This window comes from Myiozetetes cayanensis, unplaced genomic scaffold (assembly GCF_022539395.1).
Source record: "Myiozetetes cayanensis isolate MyiCay16 unplaced genomic scaffold, myiCay2020 scf31, whole genome shotgun sequence".
NCBI classification, from domain to species: Eukaryota; Metazoa; Chordata; class Aves; order Passeriformes; family Tyrannidae; genus Myiozetetes; species Myiozetetes cayanensis.
The window spans coordinates 4,525,294-4,544,462 of NW_026087533.1; the positions used below are offsets into that span (position 1 = coordinate 4,525,294).

The 19,169-nt window shown below is 56.8% G+C and overlaps 1 protein-coding gene across 1 annotated transcript in view; it reads right to left on the bottom strand.

Annotated features, from left to right (window-relative positions):
• The window catches only part of LOC126645704 (microtubule-actin cross-linking factor 1-like), a 97,778-nt gene extending 81,002 nt beyond the window's left edge, over positions 1-16,776 (bottom strand). Inside the window, 25 exon segments of the mRNA XM_050326418.1 lie at positions 228-390; positions 489-682; positions 1,111-1,249; positions 1,455-1,633; positions 1,909-2,078; positions 2,645-2,828; positions 3,256-3,382; positions 3,761-3,915; positions 4,401-4,553; positions 6,643-6,768; positions 6,978-7,073; positions 7,662-7,766; positions 8,386-8,547; positions 8,691-8,768; positions 9,039-9,167; positions 9,599-9,875; positions 10,003-10,157; positions 10,850-10,943; positions 11,035-11,162; positions 11,410-11,505; positions 11,611-11,730; positions 11,878-11,984; positions 12,079-12,191; positions 12,850-13,016; positions 15,709-16,776. Coding sequence (XP_050182375.1) covers positions 228-390; positions 489-682; positions 1,111-1,249; positions 1,455-1,633; positions 1,909-2,078; positions 2,645-2,828; positions 3,256-3,382; positions 3,761-3,915; positions 4,401-4,553; positions 6,643-6,768; positions 6,978-7,073; positions 7,662-7,766; positions 8,386-8,547; positions 8,691-8,768; positions 9,039-9,167; positions 9,599-9,875; positions 10,003-10,157; positions 10,850-10,943; positions 11,035-11,162; positions 11,410-11,505; positions 11,611-11,730; positions 11,878-11,984; positions 12,079-12,191; positions 12,850-13,016; positions 15,709-16,689 — 4,398 coding nt within the window. The 5' untranslated portion in view covers positions 16,690-16,776.
• Between the last annotated feature and the right edge of the window lie 2,393 nt (positions 16,777-19,169).

The window sequence follows — 19,169 nt, forward strand, 5'->3', positions numbered from 1 at the left end:
AATTCTGGTTCCCATCCCTCCCCCTTTTGGGTAAATCTTCGTGTTCTTCAATTTTTTCATGCAAGACCTCATCTTCACCTCGAGCTGAGCTTCTCCACTTCCCAGACACCCAGCTCACGCCTGCAGCCTCTTCCCTGCTGTGTTTCATATTTTCAAGCTCACAGATGAAAAGAAGTGACACTGTCAGGGCAGCAGCCGTGCTGAGACATCACGAGGTCCTTCCTCACCGTTTGCTGGCTGAGCTGCTCCGACAGCACCCGGCTGTCCTCCGCCTGCCCGGGCTTCATCAGCTCCTGCTGGACCGTGATCTCCTCGATCCAATGGATCAGGGCACTGTGGCACTGCCGGTAATCACTCAGCACCTCCTGGATGCTCTCCAGCTCCGTGTGGCTGAGAGGAGAACCACGACAAGTAAGAGGAAGGTGAAATGCCAGGGATATCCCATTACATGAAAGTAAATCCGAGGGGGGAGGCAGGAGGTTCCTCACCGGGTCTCAATCTGGGCGCAGACTCGCTGCCAGCGATCCCACAGCTGGCTCCCCTTCTCCTGGTAGCGCTCCAGGTCGATGTTGCGCTCCTGCCTCAGCCGGTACAGCTGCTCTCCCACTGCCTTCGCCTTCGCCATCTCCTCCTCCAGCGTGGAGAAGACGGAGCCCTTGTCCTTCACTTCCCCGAGCCATTGCTGCAAAACCAGCAAGAGACAGCCCCGGTTCACCACCGAAAGCAGAAGGGACATTAGGTCAGAGATGTCCTCCTGCTGGGGGCTGAGAAGCCTGAGAAGGGGTTCATGGGTTTATTTTCCCACTCTTCTTAACGTGCAAAGAACTGGGAGGTTATAGGAAGTGTAAAACAAAGGGGACCATGTTCCCAAGTCAGATTGGTTCAGGCCCTGTGCTACAGCAACAGGACATGGAGCTGCCAAGACGCTCAAGGGGCCAGCATGTGCCCTACGAGAAAGTCACAGCAGTTTCTTTACCTTTACAAAACAATAAGGGATCATATAAGCAGCACAAAATCCTCCCAGCTACATCGAGGCAAGAAAAAACATCACACAGCCTAAATTCAGCAGAGAAAGGGAAGGACCCTGCTTGACAAACCAAGAGCACCAACCTGTAACGCTGCCCTGTGAGACTGAATGGCCGCCAGGTCAGCAGGAACTGCCTCCTCCTGGCTCAGCTTCACCTCGTACCCTTTCACCAGGGATTCTGCTCCTTGGGTGTTCCGGATAATAATGTCAACCGTCTTCAACCTGGCAAATCAAGCAGAGGCAGCACAATGACACCCAAAATTTGGCAGAGATCTTGACCGTGAGACTGTTTGGCACTGTCTGCCACAGAGGGATGGAGCCTGGTTACAGTCCAGCGCAAAGTGTCTTGGAGGGACAGAAGAAGGGTCTCTAGTGAATTGGGCAGGTTCAAAAAGGTATTTGGGAACAGAAGAACGTCCTGACTCACTTTTCCAGGTAGATGGAAGACAGCCCATGTGTCTGGTCCATCTTGTTCACCACCAAGTCCAGTTCTGCACGCAGGTGGGGGGTGCTGGGCCCCGTGGGTGCCCTGTCGAGGAAGCTGTAGCATCTCTCGGACACAAACTGCAGGTCCGACTGCAGCCGCTGCAGATCCTCCTGCATGCGCTGAGGGAGGGAGGGAGGGAGGGAGAGGACGTGAAAGGAGAGCCCAAACAGACAGAGGAAAAGCAGGATTGCCCTTGGCAAAGGAGGTGGTAGGAAATGAAGCAGGCAGCCCACCCGCTGAGGTTTCCTGCTGCCTTCTGTGCAGCAAGATCCCCTCGAACCCCGCACGTTCACGCACCCATCACCCACACGTTCACTCCAGAGAAGCTACAGCTATTTTTGGACCAGTGTCCACCAGCTCCCTCCCCTGCCCGTCTCCCAGCTGCAGGCCTGACCTCCTGCTCTGCAATGCGGATGGTGTTTTCCTGGATCGTGTCGCCATCTGCTCGGGCGCTGCTCGGGGACTGGATTCGGCTCACGAGCCTCTGCTCACACTCCTCCAGGCGCAGGCGGATATTCTTGAGCTCGGAGAGGTACGTCCTGGCAACGGTCTCATCCTTGTCTTCTGCAAGTCAGAGGCAAACAAAACAGCAGCTCAAACACCCCCGGCCTGTTATCTGTCCCAAGCGGGGCCTGCCGGAAGCCTCGGAGCTGAGCACAGCATCGCACTGACACCGGGATCTCTGCTCAAGATGGAAAACAAGTCAATTAAATCATCTCATTCAAATACATCTGAGAACGAGTCCAGCCACAGGGAAACTCATGTGACAAAGCTGGAGTCCTCAGTCCTAATGGGGACTCACGGTGTCACAAGTGCCACCACCATGTATAACTAAACTCAGGAAGAAGCCCTTGCTCGGAATGCATCCTGATGACTAAACCCATCACCAACAACATTAGGCTAAGAGGACTCAGTAGTTAAGCTGAAGCTGCAAAGCCAAGACTTCTCTGCAGGAATATTGCTGGACAAGGGACAAACACTTGGATGGATGGATGGAGAAATAAGTAGAGCAGCTGCTCACACCATCAGCCAGTTAGCTCGGGAAAAGAAGAACATGGAGCCATCCTATAAATCCTTTGTTTATGAGTTCCCACAGCTCCTGGTTAAACCATCAGCCCTTTGAAGCTCACCGTTCTCCATGGACTCCAGCAGCTGCCGGATGTGTTCCTTGGAAGACTCCACTTCCTCCTCCAGGCGCAGCCGGTCCGACACCGAGAAGAGCTCCGAGTCCCGGCTGTCCTGCAGGAAATCCTCGTAGTGTGCCTGGAGGCTCTTCAGGGCTTGCTGGCACTCCCCTTGAGCCAAGGATCTGAGCTGTGAGTGGAAAAGCAGCACATCCAAACGTCAGGAACAACTTCCTGCACACATCACCTGCAGCCACCCTCCCCACCTGAACCACCTTCATTTGCCAAGGGAGTATTTCCAGAGCAGAAAAGGCAAACCCTCGACATCAGCCTCATGCCTCCTCACAGCTGCACTCACTGCCCAATGAAACCCTCAATCCACAATCTGTCATCTTTTATTCAGCTCAGCAGCAAACTCCTGATGCTCTTCTTGCTGGGAAAAACTGCAATCCTTTTGCACAGCACCCCCAAGTTCAGGTTTTCCCACTGCTCAAGGTGTAAAAAACCCTTGATTTCTCCAGCCTTACACTCTGGTCTTCCCCCTCTCCTCTGCCACACGAAGGAGCCCAGACAGGAGCAACACAACCCCAGAGCCGAGCACGGAAGTTCCTCCTTACCTTTTCCATGCTGAAGCTTTGCACCAGGGCTATGTCCTTCCGCAGGTAATTCCAGGAGATGAGGCTCTTTGTGTTCATGTGCAGCTGGTGCCAGAGAGCCATCACTTTCTGGTACAACTGTTCTACCCTGTAAGGGGAAGGAGCAGATCCGTCAGCCCTGGATCTTCCCTGACCCCGTTAATCCTCCAGCCCGTCAGTGCAGTGATCCCAGTCTGGCAGCACACCGGGAGTGATGCTCCTGCTGGTCAGTGCCAGAGATCCCTGGGGGGATCCTTCCTCCTGAATTGTCATTTTCTCTTTTGCAAGCTGCTATAGCAGCGCTGGGGAATTTGCAGCTCTAGAACCACGAGAGATTCCATTCCTTGCCACAAATCAGCTGTGCCACTGTGCCACCCACTCCTGTTCCTCCACTCCAGCTTCTTTCCCATTCCCACCCCAAATCCGTCCCCTCCCATGCCACCATCCCATCTCCGTGATTCCGCCGTGGCGGAGACCACCAAAGTACCTGCTGGCCATCTCGATGGCCTCTTTGTTGGGTGGGGGGATCAGGAAGCAGACAGAAGGCACCATGGCCTCGTTCCCTGTGGGGCTGATCACCTTCCACTTGGTCCTCTGGGAATTGTCCTCCAGGACACACTCGTCGTTCCTGCAGATCGTGATCTGCGGCAGCACCGACACCACCAGCCCATCAGAAACCAGCAGCAGAGCCACACACGCCTGCCCCCGCTGCCACCCTCCCTCCTGGGGGTGAGCCAGCTCCCAAAAATACACAGATTGATATATTTTAATCAAGCAAAAGCCTGGAATAGTGCCAAGCAGCGCAGCACACTCGTGCCTGGAGAGGAAGGGACAAGGAAGTTAAACGGAGCTGGCTGCCACCCACGTGCTTGTTTGGCTGAGGCTGATGAAGCCCATCCTCCTTGGGGGGAAAGGACTTCAGCTCCTGCCCAGAATAAATCTGAGACATGGAAATCTGCTCCAGGAAAAACAGCAGTGCTATTTCCCTCCTTCTGTCTTCCCACTCTGTTCCTGCTTCCCATTGACAAGACACTGTGGAGCTCATTCTAAACCGTCACTGGTGTCACTCCCCTGCCTCATCCCTGCCTTCCCTTTGCAAGTTCTGCTGACACCCTCTGAGCCCTCACCTCGATCTGCCGGTAGTCACAGACAGCCTTGATGGGGATCGTGCTCTTCACAACGTGCTCCGGGTTCCGGGGCCGGAGCTGGACGATGGTTTTGGATCGTCCCACCAGGCTGGCGACAGAGCTCTTGGACTGAATGAGCTGCTCCTTCTCATCCTGGCAGAAAGAAGGACGATGGACAGGTTGTTGGAGGCTGAGGAGGGGAGGTCTCTCTCTCCCAGGCAATTCAGGACCCCCCACCCCAGCGCTGGCCTGAAAGGGCTGAACAAACATCAGGAGGATCCTGATGCCCTGAAGGGATGGGAAGAGGGGTCAGATGGGATGGAAGGAAGAACGGGGTGGGGACCTCTCCACTACTACTCCCACTGCCCTGCAAAGCCACATGCACACCTCTGGCTCTTTGGCTGCTTGGACAAGAAAATGTTTTCTTTCAAAAGGGCGAAAACAGAGAACACAACATACACCAAAATTAAAGTCCCAGGAGGTGTGAGGGGCCGAGAGCAGGACAAGCTCCAGCCCAAAGCCGGAGACATTTAGTTGTCTGGAGGAGAGACCACAGAAGCATGCTCCCTTCTCTAAAGCAAAGGGTGAGGGCATGTTGAAACCAATGGCTGGAATGGGATACGATGAATTACACGGATAAAACATCTCGGGAGAAGGGGCTGGAGTGGTGGAGTGACCGCACAGGCCTCTGGGTCTGGGGAGAAATCCGCCGGTGGGAGGAAAACGCTGTGTAACTGATTCCTACAAATCCCTGCTGGGTTTGGTGATGGGAAAACCCAGGGGATTGGTGGCAAAGCTCCCCTGGAACAGCCTCCAGCGGCGGCGGAGACGTGTGCGGATCACGGCACCGGCAGCTCATGTGATTAGTGACAGCTCAGCCCGCTCTGCCTGCGAAGGTTTAGAAAGGATCCCAGAAAATGTCCTCCCTCATGCTCGGTACTCTGGGGTTGGTTAGTGTGCTGACGACAGTGGAGGATAATTTAATGGTTAAAATAAAAGAAAAAAAAAAGAAAAAAAAAGAAAAAGAAAAGAATAAATGATTAAATAAACTACCTGTGCCTGTCCCAGGGAGCATGATTGGAAGAAATACAACTTTAACTTATTAGGTAAGAAAGAGTAATAAAGCTGAGCTCAGGGCAGCTGCCCCAGTCCTGAGATCATGGCCATTCTCCGGCTGCCCAGAACAGCCTCTCCCACCCCAGACAGCACCTGCCCAGACTCCTGGTGTTTCAGGGCTCCCAGACACACACCCCAGGAGCCATGCTGGCTGCTCCATGTTCTGGCAGTGCTGGAGGACAGACCAGGACAACCCTGAGATCATGACAGAGAGAATGGGGGAGCCCCCAGGCCTCCAGGAAAGAGGACAATGCTGATGGTCCCATCACAAACACCCAGTAATGGCATCCCAGTGTCACTGGAGACACACTGGGGATCACTGGTGCGCACTAAGAGCAAAGTCCAAGTGATTCCTGCCTCCACACCACACACATGTCACCTCCTGGCCCTTCCACCAGCAGCTCAGCATTTAACCCACAGCCCAAATCCTCCCCTGACCCTGGTTTCAAACGCCAGCTGATTGCTTTGCTCCTCGAGGTTTGTTTTTAGGTCGTTTTTTTCAGGCCAATTCAGACAAGAAGATGACAGAGCAATGGCCTGGCCTCTGCTCTCTGCTGTGCCAGAGCTAAGTCAGGCCACGTGTTCAGAGATCAAGCCCTGGCACAGCCGGGCTGCCCTGGCTCTCCCCCCCAACAGCGCGATGGATTAACGTGGGATTTGGGCTGGATAAAGAGCAGGCATTCCTCCACATCCCACCAGCTCCAAAGCAGAACCAGGAGAATCCTGCAGGCTTTGTCAGCAGAACTCAACCAGGGTGGCACGATGGGCAAGGATGGGGCAGAACCGGCTCAGAGGTCAGGCCGTGAGCTCGCACAGGCAGCACAGGGAACCTGCTCTGCACCCTGAGGGCACGGAGAGGCTGGATGGTGCCTCTACATGGTAGTGACCAAGATCCAGCCACCACACAGCTGGGGTCACCCACAGCTGCACCCCACAGCCACATACAAACACGTGCTGCCGCTCCAAGGAAGAGCAGAACGCTGATCGAGGTGGAAAAAAACAAACCACGTTACATCAAACCGTGGGAAGAGAGAGCCCAGCTTTCCCTGGGAAGCAAGAGGTGCCCCAAACAGAGTGCTGCTGGACCAGAAGTCATCCCAGGGTGGTGGGATGCCGGAGAACCCACCATGGAGTCCTGCAGCAGGTCCTCCAGCCGCGTCAGGCTCGTGTTATGGTCGCAAGAATACTTCCTTTTGATGGAGTCCTGCAGGTTCCGCAGGTACGTCTCCGACTCCCGGGCGTCGCTGAAGAACTGCGAAGGCAAAAGGGTCACAGACACCTGCACCACAGGGAAGCTGATCCTTTTACCCCCAGAGGGCAGCTAAGAGATATCCAGGAGAAACCCTGAGCACCCCAAATCCTCCTTCCCTCTCCCCCAGAGAGAACAGCAGGACAGGAAGCTCACGCAGTGGGATTCAGCGGAGGGTGACCATGGGAATCTGGGCTGCCCCTCCCAAATACCTGAAAATAGGCAGCGTTCTCCTTCACGTGCTGCTCCACGCACAGGCAGAGCTGCTTGATCCACTGCCACTGAGTCTGCACGGCCGCGCTGTACGCCTGGGAAACACGCGGAAAACAGCGATGGATGAGGAGCACTGACAGCCAGGAGGGTCACGGGAAGGACACGGGCAGGAGGGGCATAAATGAGCAAGGAGGGTTTGGACACAGGCAGGAAGAGCAGGAGATGGCAGACCCTGGACCACCAACATCTCGGTGTCCCACACACCCGCAGGTACACGACTCCAGGGGCTGTGGGATGCACGGGTTTGCTTTCTGCCAACCCAGAGAGAAACCCCTGAGAGAAAAAAGTCCCTGCAGCCCTTTGCTTGACCACCACAGTATCCCTGGAAGCCTGAATGACTCCAGGGCAGCCAAGGCCATTGTCTGTATCACCTCGCTGCAGGAAAGGCTCATACTCTGTGCAAGCATTTTTGTGTCTTAACTCGAGGTGGGGATTATTTGGGAACGGCCTCGAGCTTCTCATTGCACTTCCCAAAATAAAACAGCTCTATCACTGCACTGATGTTCTGCCGCCCCAAAACACTTTATCAGGCACTGTGGGGTGGGACAGCAAGTCTCCCAATCCCAGATGATGCTGCCAGCTGGTTCTCAGGAATCTCCCAGTCCTTCCAGGTGCCCGCTCACCTCTACGGTTTGCTTGGCTGGGTGGTTCTCCAGGGACAGCAGCTCGGCCGTGTCTTGGAGGGAGCGGAAGATGTCCTGCTTCTCTTCCAGCTCCGCCATCAGCTCCTGCATGAAGGACACAAGCAAAGTCCAAATCTCACCTATGGGGGGTTAACCTCACTCAGACCACGTGTCCAAACCAACACAGCGTGGAAGAGCTGCAGGGAATACCAGAGTATCCCAGGGATTCCAGCACAGCTTGTGGGAGCACCGTGGTCCGTTCCCATCGGGAATGCGTCCCGTGTGCCAAACACACAGGGCAGATGTAACACAGATACTGGAAACCTGCCCGGGGACCTCTTCAGCTCCAGACAGTGTGATTGTGGAAAGATGGGAATTTATTTATACTGCTTTAAAGAGGAATCAATTTTCCTCTTTAGCTCAGACTTTACTTCCCCTCCACTAGTTAAATGTGCCTTCAATTCCAAACAGTGCTAAAAATACATCTTTTGATGCCTTTTTGATTGAAATTCAATTGAACACACGCTTTTTTTTGCACTTTCTGCTCTGGGGAGAACTTTTATCAGCTCCACTCAGGAGCTACAAGCTCAGCGACTTGGGAGGGAGCATCCAGCCCCTGGGGAATTCAGGTCTGTTGGGAGCTGAAGGTCCCACAGTGGATAAAGCAGCAGCAGCAGCAGCACAACCAGGAGATCACCCCCGCCCATCCCACCATCCCACTCACTGAGAAGTAGTTCTTCTTGGCTGCAATGTTGGGGTTGTTGTCGCTCCAGTCATAGGCCAGTTCCTCCTCCTCCTTCTCGTTCAGCCAGATCAGCTCGGCCGTGGCCCGAGACACAAACCCGTGCAGGCTCTGGAGGTGCCTCAGTCGGAAGCTCGAGGTTTCCTGGACACAAGGAAGGATCATTCCCCTTCCCTGCTCTGAAGGCAATGGGTGTCTTCCCCCCTCCCCAGTCTTGGAACAGGGATGCTCAGGAGCAGGACAGCAAGGATGAAGCCCAGCTGGGGTAGTTCTAGAAGCCCACTCACCATCAGCTTGCAGTACTGCGTCTCCAGCTTGCCAAGCGTCTCCGTGTAGCTCGCGCGGAAATTCGGAGACATTTTACCCTGAAGGACAAAAAATGCTCCTGTTACCCAACACAGGATGGCATCACTTGAAACCCCATCCCTACATCTTTCTCCCCCAGCTCTGTGTGAGGAAGAAGAGGTGGAGAGGCTGGCTCAGGGCAGCAGCCTCTTGCACTGCGTCAATTCAGAAGCTCCACCCTTAAAAAACATCTCTGTCCCAGGCACCTTCACCCAGCAGAGCTGACCCTGATGCCCTCACCCCCCTGCACATGTCATGCCATGCACTGTGTCACCCAGCCCCTGCCATACCTCGTACATCCTGGCCTCCTTTACGCTGGAGCCCAGGTCCTCCACGCTGGTGTGGATGTGCCGCTGGGTCTCCAGCTGGGATTCCACACTTGGAAGGTCGGTCCCCCACTCTGCCCGCTCCAGTCTCATCTGAAACAGGCCAAGAGGCTCAAGTCAGCATTCCTCATCTGCAGGAGCTCATCCCAAAAGGACACGAGGGCAAGGAAACCTCCCAAGTCACTTCAGAGGGAACAAACACCACCCAGTCCTGGCAGAAGATCCTAAGCCAGTGCTCCAACACTGAATGACTTTTGAGACTGCCTACACAAGACCACTTGCCCACATAAGACCAACTGACTGCATCAATACAGATTTGCTTCCAGCTTTGAAAGGCTCCCCTGGTACCTGCTGATCAGCAGGACCACAAGAGAGAAAACCCATCTCAAGATGAAAGAGCTCTCCAGAAACGCTGAGCCACCAAAGCAATCATCCATAAATAAAGGCAGGAAAACCACCCAGAGCAGCTTCCTGCCTTCCCACATCAGCGTGAGCAGAGGCAGGAGATCTGGCCCAGCACTCACCTGCATCTCCTCCACCCAGGCCAGCAGCTCGTACACGAACCGCAGGCTGCCTTCATCTTCAGACGAGGAGATGGCCACCAGCTCTGCCCTGGTCATGGGCTTCCTGAACCAGGAGGCCGAGGAGGTGTGGAGCCCCTTCGTCAGGGACTCGCCCTTCAAGTGTGTGGTGCTCAGTGTGGACGGGGGCACCAGCTCCAGGGTGGAGAAGTGGCCTTTCCTGTACAGGTTGGTGCATTCCAACCTCAGTGTCACCAGCTCATCTTGCAGCCTCATGATCCTGGGGGAGCAGGCAAGGAATGGGGAATGAGACACACACACACGCTTCCTCCCTCCCCAGAACAGAGCAGAGGAGCCCCAGGCAGCCCCTGACTACGTTTCTGCATCTCAGACACAGTCCCTCTCACCTGAACACCAGCTCCTCCAGCTGGTAGTAGTTCTCATCCCGAAGGATCTGCACATCCACCTGGAGCTGGCGGATGAGCCCCTCGCACTCCTGCAGGTACACGACCACGTCGGATTCGTACTGCACCGGCTGGCCTGACTCCAGGTGAGCAGCATCCTGCACCAGGACAGAGGACACTGAGGGCTGGGTCCCCTCAGCCCAGAAGAACCAGGGAGAACACAACAGCAGCCCAGCATCAGCCTTGAGACTGAAAAAACCTTCTGATCCACAGCATTAACTTGAGCAGAACGTGAATTCATCCCTCACACCCCACCCAGGACACCCCCTTAAAAAACTGCTGCAGATGAACTGAAAGTTTCTAGGGATAGATGGGATCACCATTTTTAGCTCCCAACCCTTTCAACCAACATCTCTTTCTCCCAGAACAAAAAAGCCCTCTTCAGAAACCTCCTCCCTACCCAGGGTCCTTCCTGCCAGTCCTTTAGGCAAATAAAACACATTTTGGGGGTTTTAAGCTTCATTATACGACATGTTTTCCCAGAAGTGCTGTTCTCCTCCACACCAGCACCTCTGCAGATGTTCAGCCTCAACAGTTCCATCCCCAGAAGGCAAGATCATTCCCTGGCCACTCTGACCCCCAAATCCTCCACAACAACCACAGTTCACCAGGTACCCACCATCCCCACTTTAGCCCCTCTTGGACAGGTTAAAGGGCAGAAGAGAAAGGAACATTACCTAAGGAAATCCACCACCCCAGGCAGAAGGGAGGGGAAGAGAAAGGTACAAAAGAAGAGCAGGAAAACAAAGAAGCAAATAAAATTAGGAGGGGAAACACCACCCCCACTCACAGCCTGTAGTGTGTTCTTCGCCAGAGTGAGTTTTTCTTCACAGCTCAGAGCACCATTCTGGATTTTGTTAGCGATTTGTAGCAGCAATTCCAGCCTGGAATGACAGAGGAAGATGAGACAGAGGCTTGGGAGGTCCCTCTGGGCAGGGAAGCAGGAGACATCCCTTCCACAGCCACAGCACCAACCTCTCCACCGCCGGCCGCAGCAGCTTCTCGCGCTCCAGCATCTCTATGATGAGCTTGCCCCACTCCTCCTCCACATCGTTGGGGTGGTAGCCCTGGGGCAACTTGATGCGTCCAAATTCAATCCATACCTGGGGAAAACATCAACAGATTGGCATTTCCCACCTCTTCCTTGAGCTGGTTAGGGATTACAGCGAGGAAAGGGCCTTATAAGGCACCAGCTCTGCTTCTGCTCCCACAGTTTGCTGCTCACTACATCATTAACCCTGAGGGCTATTCCCACTTCTCCATTCCAAAACAAACCCGAACTGAGCACACTTAAGTCTTGCTAAAAGCACAACACTCCCACCTACAAGCCTCCAGGCAGATGATCCTTACCTCTAATAGTTTGTAGAGCTCCTCTATCCTTCCTTTCTCCTGCTCCTTTGCTGGGATTTCGGTTTCTTTGAAGTGTATGTACTGGTTATAAAGTGCCTGGGATGAGAGAGGCTCATCAGGAACCACCCTGGGGAATGCCACCACCCCTCCCTCGGCACTGAGCACACAGGACACTGAGGATGGGCCTTGCCCAGGACCCACCTTTAGCTCTACAGGGTTCTGGGGGAAGGATTTGTCTGACATGAGTATCGTGTGCTGCTTGATCCATGAGATGAGGGACTCCACGCGGGTCTGGTATTCCAGCCACCTCGAATCCACCTCCTGTGGGGTGAGAGCGTCTTTGCAGAGCACTGCTGGCGGGCAAGTCTCCGTGGGCACTTGCTACAGGGAACCTCCAAGCCTTTCCCACACCAACCAGCTGCCTCCCAAACCGCTTTCCCAGCCTCCCAAACCCACAGCAACACTTACAATAGCGCTGATCCCTTCTCCTCCCTCAGGGACTTTGGGAAAGGCATCGTAGATTGAAGACACGTAAGTTATCACGGATTTCTCATCCGGAGAGGGGACATCCACATCTGACAAGGGGGAAGCAGAAAAGGCAGTGAGGAACAGGAGTGGGTGGGAATTTCCAGCATTTCCCTGCACCAGCCACATCCCCCAGCCTCCCACCTTCAGCGTCCAGCAGCCGCGTGACCCCCAGGCGCTCGGCGATCTCGAAGGCCTGCTCCAGGTTCTCCCGGTTGCTCTGGATCTGCACCCTCTCCATGTCCACCAGATCTGGCCTGCAAGACACGCACCAGAGTCACAACATTGGCAGACAGCACGAGGTGCTCAGGGCAGAGCATCCTGGGCAGGCATCGCTGCCGTGGGTGGCTCCGAGGGTTTGTCCCAGGTTGGTGGCTCTCTGAGAGGAGCTGGGCTGCAGCACCTCCCCTGCTCATTCCCTGTGGGAAGGGGGAGGTTCAGGCTGTGAGGGAAAACCTCTTGGTCCTGTTGACCAAGCAGCCAGGGCAGAAAACAGCCCTGCTGGTCCCAGCTCTGACTCACTGCCCATGCTGAGCAAGGCAGAAGGTGTGAAGGGCTCTGCTGTCCCTCAAGGAAAGCTCTCAGGAAAGCCCTGAGATCCTTGGATAAAAACAGGGATGGAAGCGCTGCTGTTCATGGAAAACAAAAGGGCAGCACTGACATGTAACCACCGCAGCACTCAAGAGTTTAAAAGCTTTTCTTTTTTTGCCTCTCTCCCCAACCTCATTAAGACAGGTTTCTTTCCTTGCAAACTGATGTATTTGTTGCTCATTCCAAGTAATTCCAAGCAATTCCAGCTACCTGGTAGAGGAGATAATTCCAGGTGAAATGACATTGCTCCCTGCAGGGACCCCCAGGAGATCCTCATCCCTCCTCCCACCCACACGACGCTCCCCACTGCTCCTTCCTGCCTACCTGTATCTGTGGATGAGCGCGTTGAACATCTTCCCATCGCTCCAGCACGAAGAGAAGTTGGTGCACTTCACCCCAATGTAACCTGCTGTCACCTTTTGTGTCCACAGAAGCAGCTTCTCCTTGGCTGACATATCCCCCAGCTCCCCGCTGATGTAGATGTCGGAGATCTGAAAGGAAGCAGCACAGCCACGGGATGATGCAGGAGCAGGAAAGGCTCCACCAGGCACATGTGAACTTGCCCCAGACCTGGCAGCTGCCAGGAAGGGCAGGAGGAAACTCCTGGTCACTGTGGGGTAGAAGGGTGGCAAATTTGGGAATGGACCACGGGACCTGCAGGAGGGTGCAGGGGTGTGGCGTGGTTTGGGCAGGCTGGAAATCCAGGCAGGTGAGGGAAGCAAAGCCAGACATTTACCAACCCCATTTCACAGGGGTAAGAGGTGTTGCTTGGCTGTGCAGCCCAACCCAGTTGGGACAGGAGCTGCCACCACCAGACTCCAGTTGTTTCCTACAACCACTGGAGCCACTCCTCTGCACCATCCCCATCCCCACCAGCCAGGGTTCAGGACACACCTCACTGGGAACGTGATGTTCTGGAGAAGGAGGCCCCAGGCGGGTCCCTTCCTGTCCCAAACACGCTGTGCCAACAGCAATGCTCTTGTACATCTGCTCCTCCTGCCCAGCACCCACCACAAGGAGCCCCAGCACCCTTGGACACCTGGGGCTCCCATCCAACAGCACCCAGGGTGGGCAGCAAGGGAGCACCCAAGGAGGGACCACTGATACCATCCCTTGCTGGGGCTGCAGGTGGGGCAGGGGATGCTCCACCTGGAGCTCCAGGGCACACCTGGATCATCCTGTTTAAAAAATATCAACTTAAGAAGCACTTGGAGAGGACATCTCTCCCCGATCTCCAGCTATGGAGCAGGGCCACCAACTGCATCCCAGCAGGAAAGGGAAGGATGGGGACAAGGCTGTCACATCCCCCCTCTGCCTTGCTGTGCCCGGAGAGGTGGGTGCCAGGGGTTGCTGGTGGCAGGGGTGCCATGACCCACTTCCCCAACAAAAGAGACCGACAGTCACGGACCCCTCAGACGGACGCACGGCACCGGCTGCGAATCCCAGACTGGCACGTGACACCACGCACGTGTCTCCACATGCCAGCATATTTCTGATTGGCACGGCTTCCCCCTCGCCCTCCCCCACCTCCAGCTCCCCAATTAGTACAGTTACCTCCCCTTAATTAAGGGGCAGACAAAGGGGAGGATGTGAGCCGCTCAGATTTTCCGGGGTGCCTGTGGAAAGGCAACGCAGGCTGGCTGCTCCCTGGATTCCTCCTCCCGGCACTGCAGGGAGAAGGTGTGCCACGACCCAGCCCCACCCGCCGCCCTGAAAACACCCAGTTGCTTGATTCCTCCTCAAAACACACCCAGTTGGGTGCTGGCATTGCACAGGTCCCAGCTCTCAGACACCCCTTTGCAGGCAGGAGACGGGGACCTGCAGGATTATCCGTCTCTCCCGCCGGCGGGGCGGATGCTGCCGGTGTAATTGGTATGCTGCAGCTCACCTCCCTCTCCCGAGCCTGATACGCTCATCACACATAAAACTGCTCTTTGTCAGCTGCTGCCACACTGCCGGCACTGCCTTTAACTCCTCCAGCCCCGGGGCTGGGTTTCCTTAGGGATGTCGGGAGCTAGCACCTGGCGGCACAGCCAGGATGGATAGGGCGATGAGCTGGGTGAGCAGCAGGATGCAGGATGGGACCCTCCACGTCTGCAGGGAGCAGGAAGAGACCCACAAACCTCCATCTGCTCAGCACCCCCTTATTAATTATCTGACAGCTCTTAATTAAGAGCAGAATGAACCCTTCTGTGAACCCCCCCATGGGCTGTGCCCCACCCAGGCATTGTTGCCCATTGGGGAGCACCTCGCAGCACCCAGTTCTGATAAATCCTTTATTTTTAACCACTGACACAGCACTGGGGTTCTCCAACCACTGGGCCTTTTCCCTGAGAGCATCCTTGCAGGAGACCCTCCTAGAGACGCGCCTACAGAGGTGCAGGATGCGGCACCAGCTCCACCCTCCTTTCTTCACATCTCTGTGACAGGACAAAGATTTAGGGAGGCACCAGCGAGAAAAGAGAGCGGAAACTCGCAGGACCTGGGGCCAAAGCCTTCCAACATCAGCCTCATGCATCAAGCAACTGGTGGCAGGATGCTGAAGGCCAAATAGTGCCTGTGACACTGGTCCCAACCCAGCAAAGGTATTGGGGGCCACAGCCCCTCGAATCTTGCCCTGGGGTGTGCAAAGCTTGGACAAAACCCAAGGGCACCATTACCTACCCTGTCACTCCCAAAAGAGCGATCTCCAAATAGCAACAAAGCTCCAAAACACAGTATCATCCCTCCTCTTCCCCCTGGAGAACCCCTTGGAGCAGGCAGAGCCCCCATGTCTCCACTTTCACCCACTGCCACTCGCCTGGGAGCTGAGCACAGGCAGCAGGAAGGGGACACCACAAACTCACACCTGACCCAGCAGCCCTGAGTGACCCAGCACGTGTGTCACTGGTGACAGCAATGGCACTGAGACCCTGTGTGACTGCCAGCCGCACCCAGCAGCTCCTGTGACGGCCGCTCTCAGTCTGCCCGTGCCAGGAGCAGAAGACAGGACAGGGATGCTTTCCCAGAGGAGATGCTGGAGGAGAAAAGGCTTCAGGAGCTTTCTGCACCAGCCTGCGCTCAGCACGAGGTTGCCCCTTGCTGGGATGACCATCCCTGGGGGCCGCCAGGATCTGGGCTCCACTGAACCACATCCCCCCACCCCACTCCAAAAAGGGGGTGAGGGCACACGCAGACACTGACCATTGCTCCGGCTGTCCCCGAGCTCCCCCTCCAATCCCAGCCCTCCGCAGCGAGCCTGTGGCCACCATCAGAGGGTGACACCGTGGTCCCACCAGCTCCTGTGCCCTTGGCTGGCCGGTGCGCCGGGTCGCTGCCGTACCCCGAGGAGCTCCGGGCCGCGCTGAAGGAGGACGGGCTGCGGGAAGCTGGCAGTCCATGCCCATCTCCCTCCCCAGACCGAGACGAGGGCAACCCTGAGGTTCTCCCCACGCTGGCGTTTTCCAGCTGATCCACCATGGGGGACGGCGTAGACAGCTCCGAAACAGTGCCCGGCTCTGCAGCGGAGGAGCAGGTCCATGCGGCGTTGGAGCTGGGATCATCACTGCCTCCTTTCCCCCAGGCATCCAGGGCGCTGCCGGCCCCCGGCTCCCGGCTTTTCGCTGCCTCCTCGCCGGACACGGCGCTGGCCGGGGACAGGAGCCCCCCGGTGTGGCCATCGGTCCCCCCGCGCAGGGGCAGCAGCACAGCCCAGCAGCTCCCGGTGCCGCTCCTCTGCAGCTCGACCAGCCGGCTCACCGCCTTCTCGCAGTCCTTCTCGGCCGGGTTCTCCAGCAGGCGGGCGATGACAGTGGTGCCTTCCTCCCGGGAAGCTCCCGCCACACCCGGCCGCTGCGGCTCCAGCACCAGGCGAGCTTTCTGCACCTCCCCCTGGAAGCGCTCCTTCACCTGCACGATGATCCCGGGGTGCAGCGCCGACGGGTCGGGGTCCCCGCCGCGGGGCTCCTCTCCTCCCTCCTGCCGGGGGGCTGCCTTCGACTTCGGCGCCTCCTCATCCTCAGCCACCTCCAGCGCCTGGGGCTCCTCCTGCGGGGCTGCCTCCGGCATCGCTCTCCTCTTCCCTCTCCGCCTCCGTTTGAAGCGGACCCTTTTTTTGGGAGACAGCGGTGCCTTTCCCACGGCTTTTTCCTTCTGCTCTTTAACGCAGCCCAGCGAATTCCCCATCTCCTCCTCCTCCTCCCGCTCGGTGCCGGCAGTAACGCAGCCAAGCGAGTCGCCGGCTCCCGAATAAATCCCAAACCGGGCTTCATCGGATCAAGCGCCCGGCGCGCGGCGCTCCACGGACTGCCCCTCGCCGCCGTCCCTCCCGCCAGCCCTGCCGCCACCGCCGCCGCTCCAGACAGCCATCTTACAGCCTGGGCGCTGCGAGGAGACAAATTCAAAGCATCTCACTGCAGTTCAGAAATCACTTGACCTAAAAGCAGGGGGAGCGGGGATTGGCTGCGGCGTCCTTCTCTCCAAATATGAGGTAATTGGAGCACGGCCCTTGCCAACACAAACAGGGGAGCAGGAATCAGGCAGCGGAGCGAGGAGGGGAGTGGGAGAGGGTGGGGAAAGGGGGGGATAAAACACAAAACCCGAGGAAGGTTGGCAAAGGTAGGATAAAGGAAGGGGTGGGAGAGAAATGGGGGAAAAAAAAAAAAAAAAGGCAGGGAGGAGTCAGAGTGACTCTGCATGCTCGCCAACCGGCTCTGCAGGGGTGTTTCTCTCCAGTTTGGGAGGTTTGCTCCTTAATTCCTAATTCCAAGAGCCCCAGAAGACCATCTCACGTGCCCACGCTCCTGCCAGGCTCGCCCAGTTTGGGGCACAGATTGGGCAGCCCAAGGTGCCCTGGGGACATGGCATCGCTTCAGGGAGCTGCAGTTGGAGGGTCCCAACAGGAGCGGCAGCGTGATGTTCCCAATCCCACTCCAGCACCAGTCCTGCCTCTCTCCTGCAGCTTCTGCCCCAAACACTGCCCAAAAGGGCAGGGGTTTGAGGAGCACGGAGCATCCCAACTCTGCTCACCAGCTCAGAGCAGGGTAACCAAAGTGGGGCAGTACCCAAAGTGGGGGGGTCACAAAAACTGGGGAACAAGAGGCATAAAGATGGGGGGGACTGAGCACAGCCCCAGCAAGCAGGGAAAAAACACTCAATGAGGAAACAATCAGCGAGGAGCAACCCAGGAGATGACTAAGGGAAACCAGTGACCACAGGAGCTCCCAGGGCACAGGGAAGCCCCCCAGGGCAGGGGGAGACACCCCTCCCCCATCTCATCTTCACCACTCCAGCTCCCTGCAGAGCTGATGATGCCTGGGCTCTGCCACAGCACCATCCCACCACAAACCTCTCCCGGGTTCTCCCAGCCGCCTGCCCCCAGGCAGCAGCACTGGGACACGGGAGATTAAGAGGCTCACAATGGAGCTACAACCCCAGAAAAAATCCCGTTAGCGCAGGCGGGGACAGGACGCGCAGGCTTGGTGGCACCAGCCCCACTCTCTGTGTCACCCACCCCGTCCCCCACGGCAGAGTGGCAGCATCTCCTCCCAGCCAGGCCTGGAGGGGACCCAGGACCTCCTGATGTGCCCTCTGGGGTCTCCTGCAGCAGAGGAGGCACCAGGGCAGGGTGACCGCAAGGACGGCGGGGACAAGATGCCACAGCCAGGGCCCCACTGGAGATGACGGTGACTCATCAGCATCCAGAGCCTGCTCGACCCCGGCCGCTTCCCAGGGCCAAAGCTCAGGAACAGTGCCTCGTCAGCAGCCTCACACCCAGCTTATCCCCACGCTCCTCCCAAAAGCCTCTTCCCGAGGCACTGCCCATCCTCCAAAAAAGTATAATCTTCCTTCTTAAGTGTCAAAGCCAGCACTAGTCCTGTCTGGAGGATGCCAGCAGGGATACAGCAGGAAGCTGGGACACAGCAGCTCCCACAGGCTCAGGCCCACAGTGGAGATGACCCCATAGCCAATGCCACACAGCCACGAGCTGCTGACAGCAGCACCACTCAGCAAGCCCCACATGCCAACACACTGGTGGCACTGGGGGCCACACATCAATCCCCCGAGGGCATCGAAGCTACAACAGGATAATTGGAGGCTGTTAAAAACCCAAAACCCTCTTTTCCAAGAGCACCCCTAGCACACAATGGCTGGAGACGGTCCCGGGTCAGGCAGCTTCTCTCGCCTCTGCCCTGAACCACTGTCACACAGCTGACACATTCCATCCCAATGACAAGTCCTGTGGCTGCACCGACCACCCAAAGGGCCGGGAACGAGTCGGGGATGACAGCCCCGTGGCCCCTTCCGAATTTGCTCTTCTCCAGAGCCTCCAGCTGAGCAAACAGCTACTGCCAACAACCCCGGTGCCAGCCGGGAGGCCACCGCACACAGCCCATCATTAATGCTTCCATTATGCAGGCGATGAGCAAAGGGTGTTGCTGTTCTCCGACACGGTCTCCATGACACTGCAGTGCGTGTCAACCCTCCAGACCCATCCGCATGCCGGCAGCGCCACGGGACACGCAGGAACATGGATACTGGCACCCCAGAGAGACAACGCCGCCCGCCCCGCCGCCTCCAGCGAGAAACTTCCACAGCCTACCTGGAAGTGGAGGATGATCGTCCATATGAGCCCCAGGGTGAGCTTGGGGTTGCCGTCCGTGATG